This window comes from Anomalospiza imberbis, chromosome 5, assembly GCF_031753505.1.
Source record: "Anomalospiza imberbis isolate Cuckoo-Finch-1a 21T00152 chromosome 5, ASM3175350v1, whole genome shotgun sequence".
NCBI lineage: Eukaryota > Metazoa > Chordata > Aves > Passeriformes > Viduidae > Anomalospiza > Anomalospiza imberbis.
Window position 1 is genome coordinate 2,679,161 of NC_089685.1, and position 22,905 is coordinate 2,702,065.

The 22,905-nt window shown below is 47.3% G+C and overlaps 1 protein-coding gene across 2 annotated transcripts in view; it reads left to right on the forward strand.

Moving 5' to 3' along the window:
- Nucleotides 1-22,905, forward strand: part of PLXNA4 (plexin A4) — a 446,965-nt gene that overhangs the window by 347,566 nt on the left and 76,494 nt on the right. For both annotated transcript variants that reach the window (XM_068189379.1, XM_068189378.1), the window contains exons 10-12: nucleotides 9,108-9,308; nucleotides 17,666-17,762; nucleotides 20,732-20,922. In XM_068189379.1, coding sequence (XP_068045480.1) covers nucleotides 9,108-9,308; nucleotides 17,666-17,762; nucleotides 20,732-20,922 — 489 coding nt within the window. The remainder of the gene's footprint in view (nucleotides 1-9,107; nucleotides 9,309-17,665; nucleotides 17,763-20,731; nucleotides 20,923-22,905) is intronic.

Here is a 22,905-nt window from a genome sequence, read left to right on the forward strand (position 1 = left end):
AGGAGGCTGCAGCAGATGGTTTGGATCCAGCTGTGCCTTGGGTCTCCTGGTGGTTTGGCATTTCAGGCTGTGGCATTTCAGCCCCCATCCATCATTACAGCACTTCCCCAGAAAAGGAGATGTGTCCTGTAGTGGGTGCATCCTCTTCAGAGGTGGTGCTTCAGATAATGATGAGAGGAAATTAAATACAGAAAATGGAGGCTGGACAAAAATCTCTCCCTTGTTCAGGGAGTCTTGTTAGAGCATGAAAATGCTGCTCAGAGCCAGTGTCAGAGCCACAGGTTTGATTTCAGCAGATAAGAGTTGTATTTCTGACTCTGAGTTGGCTTGGACACATTCACCTTTCCGTGCCCCTGATTCCCTCACACCTTCTGATTTGGGTAAGCACTTCCAGTTAATAGGTGCTTGTACCATCCTTAGTTCCTGGAGCTGTGATCTCACAGTGGGGGCTGCTCGTGAGAAGCCTTTGAGCATGTACAAACAAATTAGATCATTTGCTGTTGTTTGCCAGTCATGGTGACTTGCGCTGAGGTGAAGAAGAAGAAAAGTGTGAAGAGGCTTCTTCTGTTATTTTTGGGTATCTTTTGCCATCTCTGAGCCTTTCTGCCCTGCAGTCAGCCAGCTGGCAGGGGAAAAGGCTGGTAACTTGTTGAATTTCTGCAACAATTAGAAATTGTTGCATACATCTCAGTAACTTTCAGCAGAGAGATGTATTAATTCTTAGAATCATAGACTGGTTTGGGTTGGAAAGGACCTTAAAGATAATCTCATTCCAACCCTCTGCCATGTGCAGAGACACCTTCCACTATCCCATATTGCTCCAATCCCCATCCAGCCTGGTCTTGGACAATTCCAGGGATCCGGGGCAGCCACAGCTGCTCTGGGCAACCTGTGCCAGGGCCTCATCACCCACAGAATAAATAATTCCTTCTTAATATATATCTCATCTATCTAATATCTAATCTATTTCTGATCATAATGGTGATGGATCTTTAGGAAATCTGTCCTGGTGCACAACAGCTCCATCCTTCCTCCTCTCATCAAGACCCCCAACCAAACCACCACAGGATCTGAGAAATTATGGAAAAGGGCTTTTCTGAGAGCAGTACATCCTACCTTAATGCACATCTTGTTTTCTTAGAGCTCAGCCTCACCTTGTGAGTGACTAATCAAGGACCTGCTCATGTGATTTCGAGGAGCAACTCAGGGAGCTTGGTTGGAATGAGAGATACAAGAAACATCTGACACTCAATACTGTGTCCCTGCTGTTTTTCATAACAGTTGGGCTGCTCATCTTTGTCATGCAGGATTATCTATCCCACAGGACAGAGTGATCTCAGAATGCAGCAGGGTAATGTTCATCTGTCCCCGCCAACACAGCATCCTTGAAAAAACACCGGCAAGAGCTTATGTTGTTTTGAAAGCCTAGCTCAGTGCAATGCTATTGTAATGCCTCAAGTGGCTACAGGGTTTTCTGGCTCTCTGGATATCTGTCAGGACTGCTGGGATCCCTGTGGCACCCCGCAGTCTGAGGGAGGAAGGACAACTCCCCATTCAGACAGTCCAGGGTAATGTCTTGGCTTGGAAGAATTTGCTTTTCTCCATTGTAGCATCAGCTGCATTCACTGCTTTGGGGGCTGGCCAAGGAGAAACATTCTCAGAATGTTGAGGCTGCAGATAAGAGGTGAGGCTGGAATGTGTGTCCTGCCTCTGTTGGGGCATCTCCAGGAGCCCACCCCCTCCTTCCCTGCCTGCTCTTTGAGCATGAGTCCATTTGCTTTTTCTTGGGTGTTATCTCATGCTGCCGTGGATCTCGGGGAGGGAGGGGATGATAAGAGCTGTGATCTCGTGGTCCTGACCTTCCCACTGTGGAAGCCAAGCTATGATGATTCCCTGGGCTTCTGTCCTGGTTTCTAAAGGAAGTGGGTTTGCATCAACGTGACCTCTGTGCAACCTCCAGCCCATCTGTTCCTCTGTCTCCTCCATCCACTGCCAAACTCACTGACCATTCTGGGCCTTGTTGGGCCAAAGTCTGGAGCTCTCAAAATTCCAGAGAGTCTGGAGTTCTCAGGTTCCTACTGACTCTGTGAAAATGCACAGCTTTAGAGAAGAAATAGACTTTCAGTCTTCTTAGGAAGAAAGCACTACAGCTTGGGCTCAACCCTTGTTAGACCCCAGAAATCCCCATGGGAGAGTGTTGTCATGGGAATGCCTCCCACTTCTGAGGAACTCTTAGTTGGATAATGTCCCTTATGTGTGCCAAACCCACTTCTTGGCACTGGTTAATAATGAACTTTGTTGAGGAGTGACAGGTCAATGTCATTACTGTAGAATCAGAGTGATTTGGGTTGGAAGGGACCTTAAACATCATCTAATTCCAACCCCCCTGCCGTGGACAGGAACATACACGGAAGTTCATGTGGACTTCTGGTAGAACTCCTTATAGAAGGACAGAAGGCTGGCTGGGAAGGGTGCAGATTTATATAGGCATAATTAGAGAAGGAATCAATTACTGTTTTAAGAGCTGCCTGTGCTCTGCTCCATGCCTTCCACATCTTTGCACAATCCAGTTTTCCTGTGTGAGTTGTTTGGAAGAACTCTCTTACTAAACCAGGGTTTTCCTTTAACAAAAGACAGATTGCCCAAAAATACATGGTTTTCTTGTCTCTTGCACACACACTACCTTCCTCGATGCACATAATCATATTATTTATGATTTCCAAGCTCAGGAAGCATCAGGACTGAGGCTGCTCACATGTCCCCAGTAGCCTCTTTCCACTGAGCAGATGGACCTCATGACAAAACAATTGACTATTTTTGTCACTAGTCCACTCCCCTAATCCGGTGACCAGAAGGCTCCTGCTCTCTGGATCATTACTTCTCCTTCTGAGAGTGTGTCAAAGCAGCAAAGGGCTGAAAGAAAGCTAATGTTGTGTCTCTATTTAAAAAGGATAAATGTGGCGCTTGGATAATTATGGCAGCCTGACCTTGATCTTCGTGAAATAATGGACCAGCTAAGAAAGACTCTATTAATAAAGAATTAAAGGAGGGTAAAATCATTAATGTTCATCAGCAGTGATGTGTGGACTGACTTCAGAGGCAGAACAGTCCTGGGTTAGGATCAAGCTCTCAACAGACCTGGGTCATTTCCCAGCACTGCCTGCATGGCCTTGGGGGAATCACTTTGCTCCCAATCACCAGGAGTGGGCAGTGAGCCATGGCAGGGAAGGTTGGTTATCTTCATTTAGATCCTGCTTTTGAGCAGCCACTCTCTGGTGATCAGCATCACTCATCACTCCCCAGCCTTCACAACACCGAGCCCAAGGACCCAGGGCAGCTGAGCTGATGATCTCCTGTCCATCAGTGAGGAGGCTCTGCAAGAGGTCTCCCAGAGAAATTTTGGATGTCCCATCCCTGGAAGTGTCCAAAGCCAGGTTGAAGCACCCTGGGATAGTGGAAGGTGTCCCTGCCCATGGCAGGGTGTGGACCTGGATGATCTTCAATGTCCCTTCCAACCCAGCCCATTTTATGACCTGCTGGTCTCCCTCCAGCTGTGGCATCTGTGCCCTAATCTGTGCAAGCCACCACTGAAATGTGCAGCTGCCAGAGTGCACACAGCTAAAACAGGGCCAGATCTTTTCCCTAACCTAGCCACCAGCCTCCAGGCCAACCCCCTTTTGCCAGGCACCAGAACCCCTTGCAATGCCTGAAAAAAGAGAGTTGGAATTTGCTCCTGAGTGTGTGGCAGACTCTTAACTAGAAAGGAGCCACCAGAAGTGACAGAGATGCAGGGACTCAATTATTCCTTTGTTGTCTCTGCAGATGTTTACACTTCCCATAAATCCTGTTGCTTTCTCCTCATCAGCTGCCTTTAAAGTTCAGAGCATTTTCTTCATGTATTATTACTTTTGCTGTGCCAATAAATAAGCATGCCATCAATCAAACTAACAACACTGTAAACCTAGGAAGTGCAGATAAAATATATGGTGCATTAAAAAATTCGTTGACCGGGTGAGCTTTTTTCGGAGCTGGTTTGATTGCTGCTGGTGCCGATGTAAATTTGGGGGAAGTATATCCAGAAATTTATGGAGCTTGGATTCCTGCCTACAAGGCATTGACCTGATTCCACTTTATAACATAATAACGTTCCCCAGCACCGTTTGTGTAAATTTTAAATATAATTTTTACGACGCTAAGAATTAGTGGTATAATAATGTAAACACAGCGTGGACTGTAACTCACCCCTTCTCCTCCTGCACTGGGGATGGAGAGCTCCTTGCTACTTCCTTCTCCAGATTATCCAGGATCTGGGAAGCTGTGCAGAAGCTTAAAAGGAACCAGCTTGGCAGCCCTGGAGCCCTGGGTTTGCAGCAGTACAGGGTGGTGACCCCGTGTGACAGTGCAGAGGTGTGAGAGACAGCTTCAGGAAACAAATTCCCGGCAGTCCCTGCTGCCTCTCATTTGTAAACTTACTTTTTTTCCTGCGTTTTAGCCAGGTGAAATCTGATTTCTCCAAAGTCAATGGGAGGTTAAGGGTTTTTTGACTCTCTTTTGCCTGTTTTCCCTCTCCTTTTTCTCATTCCTTGCCTTCCTTTTCTTTCTCTTTCCTTGGTCTGTTTTCGTTTTAATGTTTTGGTTTTTTTTTAATCTACTTTAATTTACAGAGTATCCAGATGCTGTGGTCTAGATATCTCTATAAAAAACCCAATCCCTGCCTCTCAACTCTTACCCTCTTGACTTGATTACAGCAGAGTGGGCGGGTAAAAGCCAGAGGGAACAGAGAGAAAACAGAACATTGCAGCTCGGCAGAGCAGATGAACAAAAGATGTATTTATTTACGTAATATCTGAGTAAATAACATTCTGAGTTTCATTCCCCAAAGGGCCTGAGTGAGTCAATCTTGGTCACCACTTAGATTCACCATGTGGTCATTTTTTTTCAGGCAAGATGCCTTGGATAAGGCACAAAGATGGTTGCTGAATGAGGGATATTGAAAGGAAAGTCTTAAAAAAACCCTGTAAAGTTGGGGATAAAGAAATGGATTTTAATGGCAGAAGAAAAGAGGAACTGGATGCTTTGAGTGATGATGGAATTAGTGCTGGAGTGAAGTAAAGAATGAGCAATGAAGGAATTGGTAATCTGTTCCTGAATGGAGGTGACTCCTACGCTTATGGGAAAAGAAGGGTGAAAACCCATTGCCAAGGGTTGAGTTTATCTGGGCAATGGTGCCCCCAGCGCCCTCAGCATTAGGTGAGCTTTAGTTTCCTTCCATAGAAAGTGGAGATCCAGCCAATGCTGCCAGGGATCATGAGGGAGGAGTATGAAGGAAAGGCTGGAAAGGTTCTTCTGCCCTCTGGGGTTTTTATTGGTCGTAAATCAGCCAGAATTATAGGTTATGCCTCACTTTCTTGTGCTGAGTAGCTACAGGGAGCCTTAATGCTGGTGTGCCACGTATGGTAGAACCATTGAACCCTGTGCAATATCCCAAGGCTGTGAAACATCCCGACAATGCCTTTTCCTAGGAGAGGAACTCGGGGTATTTGATCAGTCTCCAACCTATACTGGGAAACAGCACAGTTAAACCTCCATGAAATCATAACTCTGGATGTATGAAGCACACCAAAGAAACCAAACTAATTAATTCAGGGCTCAGACCACATGGCCTCAGAGAAGCCTCCTCATCCTCTTTAGCAGCATCCTCACAATGGCTCTCACTGGAGACCAGCTTGGGCTCAGTTCTGATGAAGGCCATAACACACATGTGAGAGAAAAGGTCCTCATATTTCTGAGACTTTATTATTCCTGCAAGCTACAACAAAACACATTTGCAGGCGCTCTATGAGGAGTTATAAATAAAGAAAATTAAACTACCATCGACCCAACGAGCACAGCTCATTTCGTGCAGTGTTTTCACTGCAAAAGCTCTCTGACTTGGTAATTGGCAAAATTTTGGTGATGTGAGGTGTGCATCACTGCTGATACCAGTAATTGGCAAGGGTGAAGGATATTATTTTAAATGGACTGACTCATTTGAAAGCATTCAAGAACTGGAATGAAGCTACACACACAAAATGAATCAACAATGATTCTCTGGATTGGGAACCAGCTCCCCTTAGAGTCAGGCAAAAGATTTAATTTATTATATATCAAAGGCAAAAAGGGATGGGATTGTGCCCATCCCGGGTGCCGTTTTTGGCAGTCTGATTTTATTTTCCCTACATCCTGTGAAAACTGGCATTTTCCAACCTAGGTGATGTTCATAGCAAAGAAGGGTGAAGAGAAAGTGTCTCCACTGCAAGATGTCCAAAATAACTCTTTCTTACAAAGCATTCTGTTTGGCTCTACTCCGGTCAGCTTGGTGTTTTACCCTCAAAAATACAAAACTGGCCAGGCACCCAAAGCTTGACACAGGCTGCAAAATGAGTTCTGTGTTTGAATCTGAACCCAGAGCCTGGTCCAAGCTCTGAGGTTTTATGCAGTACATCACCCAATGAAATTGCCTTTTCCCCTCCCCGTTTCAATTAGAAAGAACATTAGGTCAATCAGATAAAGCCACATTGGGAGGATTTCCTCTTTATGGCGCTTGCCTCTTCAATTATCTATAATGAACTTCCTCACAGCACTGCAAGGCTTTTTATATGCAAACGAACCCTGTTTTGGGGCTGCCTCAATCACGGCTTGTTAATGAACTTGAAACAAGTGTTATCGGAAAGGTTACAGCACCAGTGGTGGAGGGGGACAGGATAAAGAAAGACCAGGCTGAAGAGCTGGGATTGGCCTGCAGGTAACAGAGTGGACTATCTCCAGCCTCCATCCCACAGCCCCCATCAGAGGCTTTTCTCTGTGACACACATCAAGTGAAATGCCCGCTCCTGGGAAACGGCTGCTCGGCGGCAGATAGGGCTTTCCCACCCTCCTGCCCCACTGATTCCCTCTGCCAGTGCATCTGTCTCTCAACTCCTGGAGCTGGGGAGGAAAAAAAAAACAAGGAAAAGCTGCTGCCAATGTCTTTCCTTGTGCCAGGAGAAAGAGAGAGAGCTGAGGCAGAGGCTCCAGGACATGTTATGCAGGTGATGGGGAAGTGTCAGGTGTGTTGAAGACATAAAGTCCCAAATGGTGTTTGCATGTGGTATCTGCTGATGTGATCAGTACTGAAAACTCTCTAATATAGCCTAGATCTCCTCCTTCTTCTGCCCTCTGGGGTTTTTATTGGTCTTAAATCAGCCAGAATTATAGATTATGCCTTACTTTCTTGTGCTGAGCAGAGAGCCTTAATGCTGGTGTGTCATGGTATGGTAGAACCATTGAACCCAAGCTTGGGAAGACTTTCCAGATGATTAAGCCTTGCTCTTTTATCAAGAAAAATGCTTCAGTGACACTTTACCCATTGTGTTTCAGCATTAGGAGTTCCCTGGAGAGGTTCCATCACAGAACAGAACAGCAGCGAGGACAGAGATTGCTGGAACAGGGTGTAGCTCCTCAATCCTCCACCCCCAAGAGTGCAGAGCGTCACAGTGACAAAGCTCATCCCTGCATTGCAGTGCCCCAAGGGTTTTCCACCTCCAACCCGTCTTCCTTCCCGCCAGGTTCATGGGATGGCCTATTAAACCTTGGCAGCACACATCAAGCCAGGCCTTGCGCCAGATTATCTCAGGCAAAGAACCACTGGATCCAAGGTGATTTAGCTCCACCCTGCTCCAGTGGCTGTGCTTGGCTGTCCTGGTTCTGGTGCCAGCCTGGATAAGCCCAGTTGAAGCCCATCAGTGGCTCTCAGTTACTTCCACTGTGAGCATCACCCTGTAAGTGCAGATGAAAAATCATCTGTCAGGCTCCTTAGTCTGGCACCCCCTTAGGACAGACCCTCAGATCCTCTTTGGGACTGAAGAAGGTTCTGGACTTCACTGCAGGGATACACTGGGTGGTTACTAGTTTTTCTCCCTGCCCCTGGCCGGGGATGAGCTCACATCCTCCATGTGATGATTCTTGGCTCTGTAATTCTGTCCCTGGTTGGTGTAACTACAGGTGTGACACATCTGATCCATTTCTTTATCTCCCTCAGCTCTTTGCTTCAGTAAGATGCTCCCACCCTCTGCTCTAACAAGATCCCAGGCTCTCAATGAGCCATAAATTCTACTTTTGAACCCTTCAGTCCCTTTCCCTACTTTTCTGCCCCAAATCAGTAATTTTCCTCCTGCCCTCACCTCCAGTTCCCTGTCTCTGCTGGAACCACCTGGACCTGGCTTTAATATTGGACAGGACAGGCAAAGGCTGCAGTAATTTCCTGAAGAGCTGATATTGCCCCAGAATCCATGAAAGGGACATGTTGCAGTTGTCTGACTTTGCTATGAAGAAGCAGAGCATGGCCACTCTGACTAATTAAGCTGTGCTAATTAATGAAACTTTAAATGCAGCCACCTGCTAGGTAGCTTTGGGTGCCCAGAGCTCACCTGTATGAGGGACCCATGAAGAGGCACCATATTAGAAACACCCACTTGGCATTTCTCCTTTTGTGAGCCAGTGGAAAGCTTTTCCAAGGGATCTCCATGCTTTTTGTAACAGTTATTTCTTGGCAGCTGGGTCTAGATCTCTGTAATGAATATTTTGTCCTCTTCTGAGCCAAAATAAATTCTCTTTTTAACAGCCCTGCCTCCACAGTTTCCAACAGGTCTTGCTGGAGCTGTGCCTTTTGTACAGTGGTGTGTTGGCTGTTGGGAACTGAGGAATTGTGCTCAGATTTTTGCTTTATTCACTTTTACCATGCCATTGTGACTGGGTTAAGTCTGTGGAGAGAACATGATTGCTTTTCTAGTACCTGAATAAACAGAGCAGGTATGAAAAAGCACCAGAGGCGGCTTCCCTGGGTCCTGGAGGCTGAAATAAGCCTGAGAGATAGGAGAGGAAAGATCTGTGAAAGCAATCCTTCCTTACCTGTTTATCTGAACCTTCCCAGGAATGCTCCCTGAATAGCTCTGTAATAAACCAAGGCCCAGGGAGTTGCAAAGGCTTTGTAATCAGGCGAACTGAGAAGGCTGGGAAGCACCACAGGAATTTTGCTGAGGCTGGGAAACCCACGTGCTGACTTGGTGAGGTGTCTGCTCTCTCCCCAGGACTGTCCCCAGCTGCTGCAGGCCGAGAAGATCCTGGTGCCCGTGGAGGTGATCAAACCCATCACGCTGAAGGCCAAGAACCTGCCCCAGCCACAGTCGGGCCAGCGGGGCTACGAGTGCATCCTGAACATCCAGGGCAGCGAGCAGAGGGTGCCAGCCTTGAGGTTCAACAGCTCCAGCGTGCAGTGCCAGAACACCTCGGTGAGCTGCAGAGGGACACACGTGCCCACAGCACTGTCCCCAGGGGATCTGGGGTCGTGTCACAGCCTTTCTTACCTAATTGAGGGTGCTGGAATTGTTTACTCTGGAGGAAAGAAGGCTCAAGGGAGATTTATTGCCTCTAGAACCAGCTGGAGGTTGTGGTGAGGTTGGGGTCTGGCTTTTCTCCCAGGCAGCTGGTGACAGGACAAGGGGAAATGGCCTCAAGTTGTGCCAGGGGAGGTTCAGGTTGGATATTAAGAAAAAATTTCTTCACTGGAAGAGTGGTTAAACATTAAAATAGGATGAAGGCAGTGGTGGAGTAACCATCCCTGGAAGAGCTCAAACGAGGTGTAGATTTCACAATCTGGTCTAGTAGGCATGGGGGTGTTCAGTCAGAGGTTGCACTTGACGATCTTGGAGGCCTTTTCCAGCTTTCATGATTCTGTGGTTCCAAACACAGTCAGGAAAAGGTTGGCTAGTGGTTTGAAACTGCCCTTTTTTCTCCTTGGGCTGGCTGGTGCCATCACTGAGTTTTTGCTTCTGCCCCTGGATCCCATCCTCAGGCTGGGCTGGAGCACCTCAGCTGTGACCCACAGGCAGTAATATCAGCTTAACCTGCTCATATCCCCATAAAAAGGGCTTCCAGGGGTACAGGTGTTGATGTCATCGTGAGAGTGAAGGTTATTTTGGGGGATTTTGATGATAAAACCCCATATAAACAGTCTGACACATGCCAGCATGTAGTGGGTCAGGAAAAAGGTGAGAACACAGAATCCCAGAATGGGTTGGGTTGAAAGGGACCTTGAAGATCATTCAGTTCCAACCCCCCACGTGGGCAGGGACACCTTACACTGCACCAGGTTGCACCAAATCCCATCCAACCTGGCCTTAGGCTGAGTCAAACCTTCCTCCAGCCCTCACATGCCCTTTGAGCAGTCTCTCTGTCCACCTCCACTTCCCCACCTGAAGTGCAGGACCTGTGACTTTCCTTGCAAGGAACCTGTGTGAGTCATGACAGTGCTGCCACCACAGCAATGTCACTTTTGGGGACAAACCCAGTCAGCTGCCAGCAGCCAGGAGCTGTGCCCACGAGCAGTGGAGGCCTCTCCTTCTCCAGAGGTTTCTCCATCAGATCCATGTCTCCAGGATATGCATTGAGTCATTTTCATTGCTGCTCCTGTGAGATGATTTATTAGTCAAAGAGCTAATTACAGGCTTTAGCCACTTCACTGCAGCTCTGCCACTCCACGCTGGGCAGTGCTTGTCACAACATATTCTGCTGCATTAAGCAGGGCTGAAGACTACAGGCAGTTCACACATTTTACATCTGCTGCAAACAAGCAACTTCCCAGCCGATGCTCTTTTATTTGTTCCTTTGTCTCCCTCCCTCCCATCTCTCCCTGATTTTCATTACTGGTTAATGACCTGTGAGCATTCAGGTTTCAGGTTAAAAATGGACGGTTTGGGAAGTTAAAAAGAGTATGCACATTTCCTTTAAGTAAAGTATTATTTTAAAATGCTGGAAGCTAAGGGGAATTGTATGGTCGTGGGCAGAGATTATATCTGTCCAAAGAGCCTTAGCAGGCAAGACAGACCTTTAATGACCCTTTGGAGTCACAAATTCTCTGACACACCTAGGCATTCCAATGAATTATCTCATTTAAGGAGCATTTTAAGCATAGTTGGGCTAAGCAGGAAAGTAACTTCAGCCAACCTCAGCATCCCACTTTGCAGAACCCAATAAAAGACTGGTTTTGACAGGTAATGGTGATTATTCCCACACTACCTGCATGCTCCAAGAAATTGCCAGTGCCTGGGACTGGAGAAGTGGGGTTTGATGAGTCCCCAGATGGATTTGCTCATAGGATGCCTGAGTGCTGTGACTGCACCATTTTGACTTTAATGTCTGTTTTCCTAAGCCAGAACACTCAAGGCTCTGCCAGAGCTGCAGAGGGTGGCAGGGCTGAGCCTCAGGCTGGTGCCAAGGCACTCCATGACCTTACTGCTGAGTGTTGTCTGCAGGATGCTTGTCCTGTGTTTTGTGGTGGCCCAGGTGGATCTCTTTCTTCTTCAGGGAGAGAGGCTCATTTGGGAACAAAATCAACTCTTTTCTATCCAGTTTCTGCTTCTTCTCTCCCTCTGCCCTCCCCTTTCCCTCTCCCTCGCTCTCCTCCTTTTTCCTTCTTTTTGCTTTCCTTGTCTTTCCTTTCCTCCCCTTTCCTTCTCCTGTCTTTCCTTTCCACCCCTTTTCTTCCCCTTACCTTTGAAGGAGCTTTGACTCTCTGATTTGAAGTCTTTCTTCTTTCTTTTCTTTTTTTTTTTTTTTCCCTGAGAAATGTTATTTCATTGTTGCTTGTAATTTGCCAGACACTGAGAGAAAGAGATGTGGAAGGGAGAGACAGACAAAAGAAAGCAGCATTCAGAGGGATACAAAAAGGGAGCAGAGAAGCCCTGGCTGTTTGAGCAGGTGGCAGAGGACACAGACAATAGGGAAGGAGTGCTGGAGATCTGTCTCCATCATGATTATTTCCTTCCCTGCCAGAATTAGCATTCAGGCAGGAGCCCCTGCAACACAATGAGCCTCTGCTCCGGGGGTCACCTGGCTTTGGAAAGCGCTGTCTGAGCCTGTTTGCAAATTGAACCAACCCCCTCTGACAGAGCTTTTTCACTCAGCAGAGTTGCTGGAGGAGGCACTGAAAGTAGCACCTGCATTGCAGGCTTGGAGAAGGTCCAGGGGAGGGTGGGAGGATGTGCTGTGATGGTGTGTCCCTGAAGGGATGCTGTCCTGCCAGCAGATCCTTCTGTTGGTGCTGCATGCTAGACTAAGCAATCAGTCCTGCCTTGTTTTCCTGCAGGAGCCCCATGATCTGCCCCCTCCCACCTCACATGAGGCACCCAGGAGCTCAAGTTTGCCTCTGGCAGAAAAACTTCTGCAAACTCAGGATTTTTTCTACTTTCACATGGGATAGAATCAGGGAAAGAGCCTTAACTTTTGCTCTGCATTTCCTGATCCCTCAAAATTTACACCAGGGATCAGAGCCAGCTTAAGCACCTTTTCCAAGTGGCTCCAGCTTCGGTCAAAGATGCTCTAAGGACATCCAGGTGTGAGCAGTCTGTCTGTCAGTAATGCCACATCCAGCACTGATGATCCCTGGGTGCTCAGCCCAGTCAGGAGCCAGATCTGCCTCTCTCCCTGTCTTTCCCGGAGATATTTCATTTGATAACAGCAATAAGTCTCTGCAGGCAGCACCATTCGGGACAATTATTGCTCTTGTCAAGTGGTTTGAGTCTCTCAGCTCTGGGCTTTGTCCTCTGTCACACCACCCAAGGCACACAATTATCACTCAGAGGGACCCTTCCTGCCATTCCTTATTGCACATGTGATAGCTCTGCCAACAGCCTGGACATGGAGGGATGGGAGGGGATGAAAAGCAGGGGAGCTAAGGAGACATATAAATAAGTAAGTAAAAATGTCAGCAGGAAGGGCTGAAATTGCTGGATGTATCAGGGCAGAGTGCAATCTTCCCAGTGGGAAGCAATGGGAGCCCCAGCACTTGCAATCAGCCCAGAATTATCAGCCTTTGGCTCGAGGAAGAGGGAGATGGGGAGGGCTGACCCACCTGAGCATGCCATGATCAGTGCCATTACCTGCTCCAGTGGCTGATCCCACATCCTTGCTTGGTTCCTGCCCACCCCTGGCCTTGGCACACCCTGGTTCCCATCAGCAAAATCCCTGCTGATGATTTTGTCCTGAATCCTTCACAGCTCTGCGTGCTGTGAGACCTGAGGTGGTGCAGCTGAAAGTGCTGTGTGGCTTAGGGACAGGAGAGCAAGTCAGTTCTATTTGTCACATCATTGCACTTCAGCAAGAGATCTCAGTGGCATTTGACTCTGTGGTGTGGCTTACAGTGAAGGGAGTGATAAAAAAAAAATCCAATAAAAAGCAGAGCTGAGAAAAAAAATGAGGAGCTATTCACAGAAATCCTGGCAAAACACAGTTGTGGGTGGCCAAAAGACAAGCACAGGGCTGTGAGTTGTAGAATCAGGGAATGGTTTGGGTTGGAAGGGATCTTAAAGATCATCTAGTTCCAAACCTCCCACCAGGAATGTCACCCTCGTGCATCCACTCCTCTAATTATTTATCTACATTTAAAAGAAAGAGAAACCTCAGTAATCACATGGACTCTGTTGGCCTGGGTGATACCCAGTTGTAAAAATTCAGTCCCAGCTCTGGGAAGCAAAGGATCCAAGGAAACAGAATGACAGTGAGCAAGAAGTTTTCTGCCTTTATATGGCTGGAAAATTGAGGCAAAGAAAGATTAAATGGTTTCCACAGGATCGTGCAAGGGGTTGGTGGCAGAGCCAGGTACAGGAATCAATCCCTGGATTTGAGCTCTAGTCATAAAAGTGGTGTCAGAGAAACCAACACTAAAATTCTGCTAAAATTCTGCAGAAGTTTCCCCACTATTGGACATGTTTGAGGTACGAAGGGGAAATACCATGAACCACTATGGATTTATCATCCTAAGTGTGCTCAAGCCAAATTACTCAAGGACAGGATGCTGCAAGTGGTCAGGTGTGGATATGGATTTGCACAAACTGCGGGAGTATCTGATGCTAATGGAGAGTTTAAAAGGCAAAAAAAAAGGATACTTGTGAGTTCCAAACATTGCTCTTGTGATTTACAACAGCTCTTTCTAGTAGCTTTTTGGTATTTCCTGAAGAGAGCCAGTCTGTGTTCCGGGCAGCACAGCCTTTCCTTCTCAGTCAGGTCCGCAAATTGCCCATAATTTTCTGCTTTGATGAGATTATTGTGATTAAAATCCAGACTGGTTAGACTTAGGGGTCAGATTTACATCTTCTGGGATGCCTTGCCTGTGTTGGAGGCAGTTGTGCCAGGAAAAGTGGCGAGACAAGCCCTGATGGTATGAGCACTTCTCAGGAGTGTCCGGGAAGCTCTGCTCTCCTGGAGATCGATGCTCCAGCCCTTTTTTCTCCCCTGAAGCCCATTTCCATCTTATTGTCATGGCTGAGCGAGTCCTTTTCAAAGACTCCTGTTGAGTTCAGTGGGCTTTGAAGAGGGGTCACAATGAGTGAGCAGCTCCTGTGGTCTGAGGAGGACGGAGCATTTCCTCATGGTTCCTTTGCAAATTGCTCTGCTTTGCTGCCATGCAGCCCACACAGCGTCGGATGGGGTCGGGCAGGGGCAGTGTGAGCATCCTCATCCCAGCTGGCTTCATCCTCAGAGCTCTCCCATGGGATTTATCCTCTCACATCCCTTTCCAGGTCTGGATCAAGCCTGCTGGGTTTAAAAGTCTAATATGTGGTTGCCCCTGGTGCTGCAGACAGATAAGATCTAAAATCCCGGCTGAGCTCCTGCTGCTGGTGCTGGGATCTTCCATGGGAAGAAAGGCTCCAGGAGATTCCAGCTGCCTGTCCCTTGGCAGCCCTGCCTAGGCTCTGCTTCCAGCTAAATCTCAAAACACACACGAGGCTTTGGTGAGGCCCTTTCTAAGACTCATCTTCTGACTTCAGGATGACCAGTTATTCCGTATGTATCCCATTTTCCGTTCCCAATCAGCGTTTTCAAAGTGTCGTGCAAAGTAGTGTTCCTGAGTGGCAGAAGTTTAATTATTCACCACTCTTCAGGCACTCTCCTTCCCATTCCTGTCTCCTCATCCTTGCTCCCAGCTCTTCAGAGATGGGAACAGCCAGTGGTGTGAGTCCAGACAGCGCTGCATCATCTTGGATCTTGCTGGCAGCGACACCCGAAAGTGTCACAAAAATGCAAATCCTGAATGAGACTGGTGGGACATGGCTCACCTGGGCTGCTCTTTACCTCCATGGAAACCACAAATTCTCATAAATTCCCTACAACTGGATCATAACCACAGCATTTTGCAGATAAATGGCTAATTGTGTTTAGTCTGTGCAAAGAAGAATTACTGTGCAAGCAGCTCCCACTCTGCTGTAATGGACAGAAATCACCAGTTACCATTTACTCCTCAATTATATAGCAATTAATGGATCCAGGAAAGCCTACCTGCAAAGCTCAGAGCTTTGGCATCTCTGTGGATAACCACAACAGGAGTTTAAGGGATGGGGGACTCTTTAGTGACTTTTTTGGCCCAGCCAAACCAGCTTGCTCAGTTATATCTCACCTTGTAGTGGGGAAATAGTTTCCTTTCAAAGTGGGACTTTGTACCACTGTAGATCCCAGTGCAGTGGGAGATCCCTGCTCTCAGGAGGGAAAATCCTACTGTGCACTGTGCTCAGCAATAGTAGCAGACACAAAATATTTCTCCCCTTCTTTCTTGCTCCCTTCTTTCCTTTAATCAACCATCTCCTCTCCCACCGTGAGGCTTTTTGCCTTTTGGTGAGGTGTTGGGTTGAAGCTGCTGATGGAGGTGGGGCGTGGGTCCTGAGGGGCAACGGGGTGAACCCTGGATGAACTGGCTTGAGATAAATCAAAATCTAGGTGGAAAAAAGCACTCAGCACCACGTGGAGAGGGCCTCCAGAGAGCAGCTTCCATTTCCTTCCTTGGGGTCACCTCTGTGTGCCTTCACTGCCCCTGACAAGTGTTTGTTTAAATCTGTCCAACCCTCTCAGAAGTTTTTTGCAGCATTTTAAGACATATTTGCTGGAAACTGGATACTCCTTGCTCCAGCTGAAGCTTTTCTGGTTCCGAGTAGGGAAAAGTGATTGCCTCCTGGGGTTTACACATGTAACAAACTCTATCTGCTCCATCCCCAAAGGAGAATTGTTTGGGTTTTGGCAGCAATATGGTATTGTTGATTTACAGTCTGTTCATGATCTGCAGCAGTCCCCAGACCCTCTCCTGCAGCACTGCCCAACCACTCCAATTTCAGAGTTGCTTGCATCAATTCCTCCCACTGAAAAAATAGTCCCCATTTGCCAGCCTTGAATTTCATTCAGTTGATTTTGGCCCAGTTCTATGATTTGTCAAGTTTGTTTTGAACTCTTAACGCTGCTGTTGGAGGTTCTTATACTCCCTCCAGAACAGTGTCATGAAATCATCCAAGTCAGTAGTGAAAATACTGAGTGAGTGAAGCCAGACTCAGGACAATATTCCTTTTGAAACATCCTCCCATCTTGACATGGAATTGTCTGATTTTTTTTTTTTTTTTTTTTTTTTTTTTTGTTTTTCTTTTGTTTAATGGTTTTTGCATAAACCTTATGGTGGCCTTTCTTAGGTCACATTTCCATGGTTTGTTTATGGGGATCTGCTGTAGGAGAGTAGCAAACACTCTCCTGAAATCAGGATAGATCAGATCTGCTGCCTCCCCTTTATCCACAAAGTCATTAAGCCTGTCAAAAAGGAAATTAGATTGGGTTGACACAATTTGTTCTTGACAAATCTGTACTGGCTGATTTTTATCACCTTATCATCTCGCAGGTGCTTATAAATTGATTGTTTAATAATTTGATGTACTTTCTTTCTGGGAAGCCAAGTTAGGCTGACAGGTCTATAATTACACACTGGCTCCATTTCCCCCTTTTTCAGGGGGTTTCCCTTATTTTGAGACTTTACTCAGCTTCCAAGAGTTCTTCAAGACATCCCTAGTGTAAATAACCTCACCTACCCCCTCAGCACCTATGGAATACCCAGCAGAGGCACAACTGGATGGAAGACCCAGAATGTGTAATTTGCACCTCAAAATTGCACCCAACTTGGAAAAATACTTTTCAAAGTTTTGTTCAACAGCCAAAAAATGGATTTTGAAGTTAAAGCCCATCACATGCAAACACACTTACATCATGGAATATTTTTGTGACTGATAGGACACGAGGGTGTGGCTTTAAGTTCAAGAAAGGTTCAGATCAGATATTAGGAAGGAATTATTGGTGGTGAGGCTCTGGTTGCCCAGAGCAGCTGTGGCTGCCCCTGGATCCATGGAAGTGTCCAAGGCCAGGTTGAATGGGGCTTGGAGCACCCCAGGACAGTGGAAGGTGTCCCTGCCATGGCATGGGTGGCACTGGATGATCTTTAAGCTCCCTTCCATCCCTATTCTGGGATTCTATGAATGTTCATCTAATGGATAGATGGGCTTTTGTGAGGGCATGGTTGGAGCTCCATAGCTTTGGGAGCATCCTGTAGCATTCTGGCAGGTGCTGCTGATTAGGGAGGTGGGTGACAGCTCCATTTCTCTTGTTCTCCATGCTCAGCACCACCTCTTGCCTCATCCCATCCCATCCCATCCCATCCCATCCCATCCCATCCCATCCCATCCCATCCCATCCCCTCCCCACCTCCAGGCAACTCTCTAAGCCTGGGTTTGGTTTTTTTTTTTTTTTTTTTTTTTTTTTGGTTTTGTTTTTCCTCTCCGACTTCTAGTACTCGTACGAAGGGATGGAGATTAACAGCCTGCCAGTGGAGCTGACAGTCGTGTGGAACGGGAATTTCAACATTGACAACCCAGCACAGAACAAAGGTAAAGAGTTATTTCAACTTGTCCTTGGAAGCAGTAACCTTAGCAACGGGCCCTCGCTCCCTACACTTAACAAAGCCGCCACCATCTCCCCGTGCTGGCTGCTACACACTTGTTCTCTGCACTCTGCAAATTACCAATTTTTGAGTGCTTTGTGTGCCTCCCCCCCAGCCCTCCACTTCTCTCATTCCACCTGAGAAATGAGACTCTCCCTCCCACTTGTGTTGCTCTCCCTCTCCCTTCATCGTCTCTGCCTCCCGCTTCTCCCCGCATCCACGTGTCTGGTTTTCACGCCCCTCCCTCTCCAGCTTTTTCTCCCCCTCTTTATTTCTCCTGCAGTGATGCTCTTCAAGTTAACATGCCAGGAGAGCGGGCTCTCTGCTCAGAGGCAATTTAGTGATGAGCGGGGGAAGGCAGAAGGGGAGCAGGAAGGCTGCAGCTCTCCAGTGGGAGAATTCTGAGCAAAACAAAATGGTAATGATAAAAAGGAATTGAAAACCACCTGTGTTTAACCACCACTGATGGCACAGGTTTGGTGTGCCTCTCACAGGGGGGGCTGCACATCCAGCCACAACCCTGAGGCAGGCTGGGTGTTTCTGGAGATGGATGGTCCATCCACATCTTCTTCTTCCTTCTTGTCTTTCCACCCTGGAACCTTCTGCCCAGGCAACCCCTCCCCTTGGCTGCCCTGCATTTGCAGCTCACACCTGCAGATTCTCTTCTTCTCACATCATCACCTCTCAGAAATGTCTCCCTCCCTCTCTTTACCTTGTCGTGGACACTTCCCACACCTTCTCCCACTCAATCTGTCCCCACCAGGTTCTCCTCTGGTGCTGTCACACCGTTCCACACCCACCCTCATGCTGAGGGCTGGTGGGTGAGCTTCCCACCAATAACACGTTCAACCTGGAGAGCAACACAGAAAGCAACTCTTCTCCCCATGGCACAACCCCATCTGCTCTTCTCCCCCTCTGAATGGCCCAAAACTGTGGCTTTTGAGGGTGAAATCCACTCAGCAAACACAAAAGGCTGGAGATTCCTGCCCAGCCCTGGCACGCAGGCACAGCCTGTGTTGAAACTGCCACCCTGCCTCTGCTCTGGAATTGTCTCCTTTTCTCTGAGGTGTGCCAAGGTGTTTCCAGGACACTGCTGATTTCCATGGGCCCAAACAGTGCCATGGGCTGTGAGAACCTTTAACAGTGTGCCTTGGAGGTCAGAATTTGGATGCTTGCCCCAGTCCTGCTTAGTTTTGTGGTACCATAAAATGAGCACCCCTGACACCAGGTGATCCACACCAAAAATGTAAATTCTTTTCTTGGGCTTCACTGAGCTATCCTAGATGATGTGGAAGTGAAATAAATCTCATAATCATGATGATCATATTTTAGGACTATTTGTGCCAGTAACATAAAACAGACCAGGGGATGAATCAAGAATGATCTCTACCACCTTCTTAGGTTGTTCCAAGCCAAAATGTTGCAAATAGTGCATAGAAAAAAATCTGGGAAGCAACACTGGCTGGTGGCTATCCCAGATGAGTGATTTGGACATTATCGTCATGTTTTTGGTCAGGAGGAGAGTTTAGGCATATGTCCATAGAGATACCACATGGAAGCAATACTACATAGAGGTGACCACTGCCTTCACATCCAGCATTACCATGGGCTGGGCTAGGAGGCAGAAATGCCAAACTGACCCTGCTAAATTATCTACAGAGATACTCACTGATAGCATCTCAAGCAGAATAAGTCAACAAATTTGAGGAAATGCCACAGAAAACTAAGAAAAGAGTTATATCCCACCTGGTCTGGAAAACACTGTGTTCGACAGATGTTTTGCAGAATTTTTGGGGTACTTTTGGGTACTCTTCTTGTACCCAGCCTGGAGAAGTAAAGAGTTTCTGAGTTTTTCTTGCATTGGCCAATACTTGCTGACTTCGAGGGGGAAGGTATGGAGAGACAGAGCCTTTCAGCATAAATATTTCCAAAGCCTTTGAGCTCTGGGATTGTGTATAAAGACAAAAACCACTTTAGTCACCTATAGACACAGCATGACAGAAGCACAGAGGGAAAATCTCCCAACATGCCCACAAATGGAGGAAAGAAAAATACATCTGAGAGCCATGATTCTATCACCTTCATCTTTCAGGAGGAGAATTCTGCTATCAGTCCCCTGTGCAAGCCAGGCCTCAGTTTCTACATCTGTAAAATAAGGATAAACAACATGATCTCATTTCGTGGGAGAACTTCAGTATTTTTAGGTTTTATTAGAAAAAGCTCAGAGTGCTTCTAATCACTTAACAGCCCAAAATGGAGCTAAGCATTAATCAATGCTGTCTGTATTAGAGTGGAATCAACTCTGCTTCAAAGTGGGAAGCAGACTGAATTTCTGGAGCAGAAGAAGGGGCAAAGGCTGGTTGTGAATCCCTGGAATCAGCTTCATAATGAACCATTCTGTATAAACTGTTATCTTTTGGGATTTCTGTCAAGTGGGAAACCTGAGTGTCATCACCTTAACACAAAATTCTGGGGTGTTTCACACCCAAGTTTAAGCTGTGGGTTGGCCAGGTCTAGAAAATTCTCTTAGGATGAAGTACTGAGTCTAAGGCGGGTTGCTGGTGACACTTTATTACATTCAGTCTGAGAGAAAGGAAGGGACTGAGGCCAAATCACTGCCTAAGCACCATTTCCTCCAACCTCCTGCTTGTAGTCCCTCATCAGAATGAGAGCAGCATCCTCCCTTCTGCTCTCAGCTTCCGAAAACACCTTTGATGAAGAATGAACGAACAAATGAACTTTATTTCAAGGAGGATGTCCATGTTTTCCCCCCATTACTCACCCCCCCTGGAGAGTTTCCATCCTGCCTCTGACACGAGCAGCCCAGAACACTTTTCGCTCTTTCTCTCACTGCCATCCCACACTCCCTTGAGCTGCCTGCATCTCTCAGGCCCTGTGTTTTTGCTGTCCCTGCAGTTCACCTGTACAAGTGCGGGGCCATGCGGGACAGCTGCGGACTCTGCCTGAAAGCCGACCCTGACTTCGAGTGTGGCTGGTGCCAGGGACAGAACCAGTGCACGCTGAAGCAGCACTGCCCAGCCCAGGACAGCCAGTGGCTGGAGCTGTCCAGCACCAAGGGCAAGTGCACCAACCCCAAGATCACGGATGTAAGTCATGGATCTGCCAGAAGCTGGGGGATTCCCTTTCCTTGGTTTGTTTTCCCGATTTGGGGTTGGGTTGGTGATGGGGAGGTCAGGGCTGAGTTCTGCGGGGTCAGGAAAAGCCTCAGGCACTCTGGGGATGTGAGGCCATGGTGGCTTCAAAGGTCGGAACAAAATTTTTATGTGTCTACAACCCAGGGGTGACCTTGGGTGTTGGAACCCTGGCTGCTGGGAATTTGAGAGTTTCTGTGCTGGCAGGCACTGACCCTCAAGAGAACACTGCATTGACCTGAGGCTGTGGAGAAGCTTCCAAAATGGAATGGCAGAACTGGGATTGTGGGTGTGGAGTTTGAATAGAAGTGTGTGACATCACAGGGTGGGAAACTCAGAGTTTAAGGGTTTAGAATACAGTAATATCTGTAAAGCAAGATGGAGGTTTTGGGGCAGAGGCTGGTTCTTCTTCTTCACCTCCTTCTCCATGGGTTTGGGTGGTTTTGTGTAACTGGATAAAAAAGTCCACATTGCAGGGCACAGGTGGTTGGTTATTGGGTTAAAAGTGAAAATAATTTAGGTGTCATTTCTTAATTGGACAGTTTATTCTTAAAAGCCTTGTAGAGAAAGAGATGGGGCTCCATTTTTAGTTTGTTAGAGTGAAGTGCTGTAGAACTGAGGTTCTGTGAGACTGTAACGTAGATAAGAACTAATAAACATCTGAGTCCAAACCAGAAATACCATCTCATGGATTTAATCCCAACCCTGGCAAAAAAAGAAGCGAAGAATCCACACTTGGGTTAACACCCAAGGGTGTCAGAATTTCCACCATAATCCCAAACACAGACTGCTGGTGCAGCCTGAGGAGCCCCAGAGCACCTGACCTGCCCCAGAAGGGCTGGCAGATGTGGCATCAGGCCCTTAGGAGAGCTTGGCCTTCTAGAGGAGCAGCTGAAGGTGAGACAAGATCTAATGGTCAGTGTGAGGGTAAATCAGAGGAGCCCAAATGTCTCTTGGAGCAGCCTCTCTGGCCAGCCTGGCTGAGAAGGAGGTGTTGAGTGATCCCAGAGAGGTTGGAGCTTTGCTGACAGGAGATCAAGCAAGAGGGAAGGTGTGATTTATGTTTTCTGGCAACATGACATGGACAAAGCCATGCCCAGAAAAAAAACCCCAGAAACCTCCACCAACTCCAGCAGATTATACCCTTTTGTTTGTCCTGCCCCTGGATGAGGTTGTGAAGTGAAAAAGTCTTCGCAGAGCAAATAAAGCCCTGTACAGTTGTCAAGTGTCCCCTTGGAAGGCTCAAGGAGGAGGCAGGAGCAAGCATGGAGTAGGAAAAGCTGGGAAGTGTCCTGTTAAGATAAAGAGAATGAGGGCAGGGCTGGGGGAAGGATCTGCAGAATAACGTTGTTCCCTATTGATCATGTTGACTGGGCCAAAGGGAAAGCTGGAGGAAAGGTTCAAAAAGGAAATAAGAGAACAGGATGACCAGAAAGACAAGGAGCAGAAGAAGGGAGAGAAGGCAGGGCAGGCAAGTCAGACCTGAAATCTAAAGGGATTTTTGTCTGCTGTCTTAGGATGCCTTTGCCATAATGCCAGGCACATTTTCAGGGTCACTGGTCAGGCAGCAGGACAGAGCTGAGCCTTGAAAATGAGGGCTCCATCCCTTCCAGCTGCCTCCTGCCTTGAGCACCTCTCAGTCACCAGGCCTTACTCAACATGAGCACCCTTTCAATGTGGCCAGGGCCTGATTTACAAATGGGAAAAGTCAGGAAGGAAATGAAACAGGGAAAACATGGCAAAATGCAAAAGAGGAAAATCCAGCCTCCACAGTGGTGGTTTAATAGGAATAATTAGGTGGGTTATTTTCCTAGAAAGCAAGAAAGGCTTTTTAAAGTTGTATTTGATTCAGATTCAAAAAGTGTGGGTGTTATGGAAGAGCCCTAAAGCAACATCTGTGCTTGAATATTTTGGGAGAGCAAAGGCTGGGTTGAATCT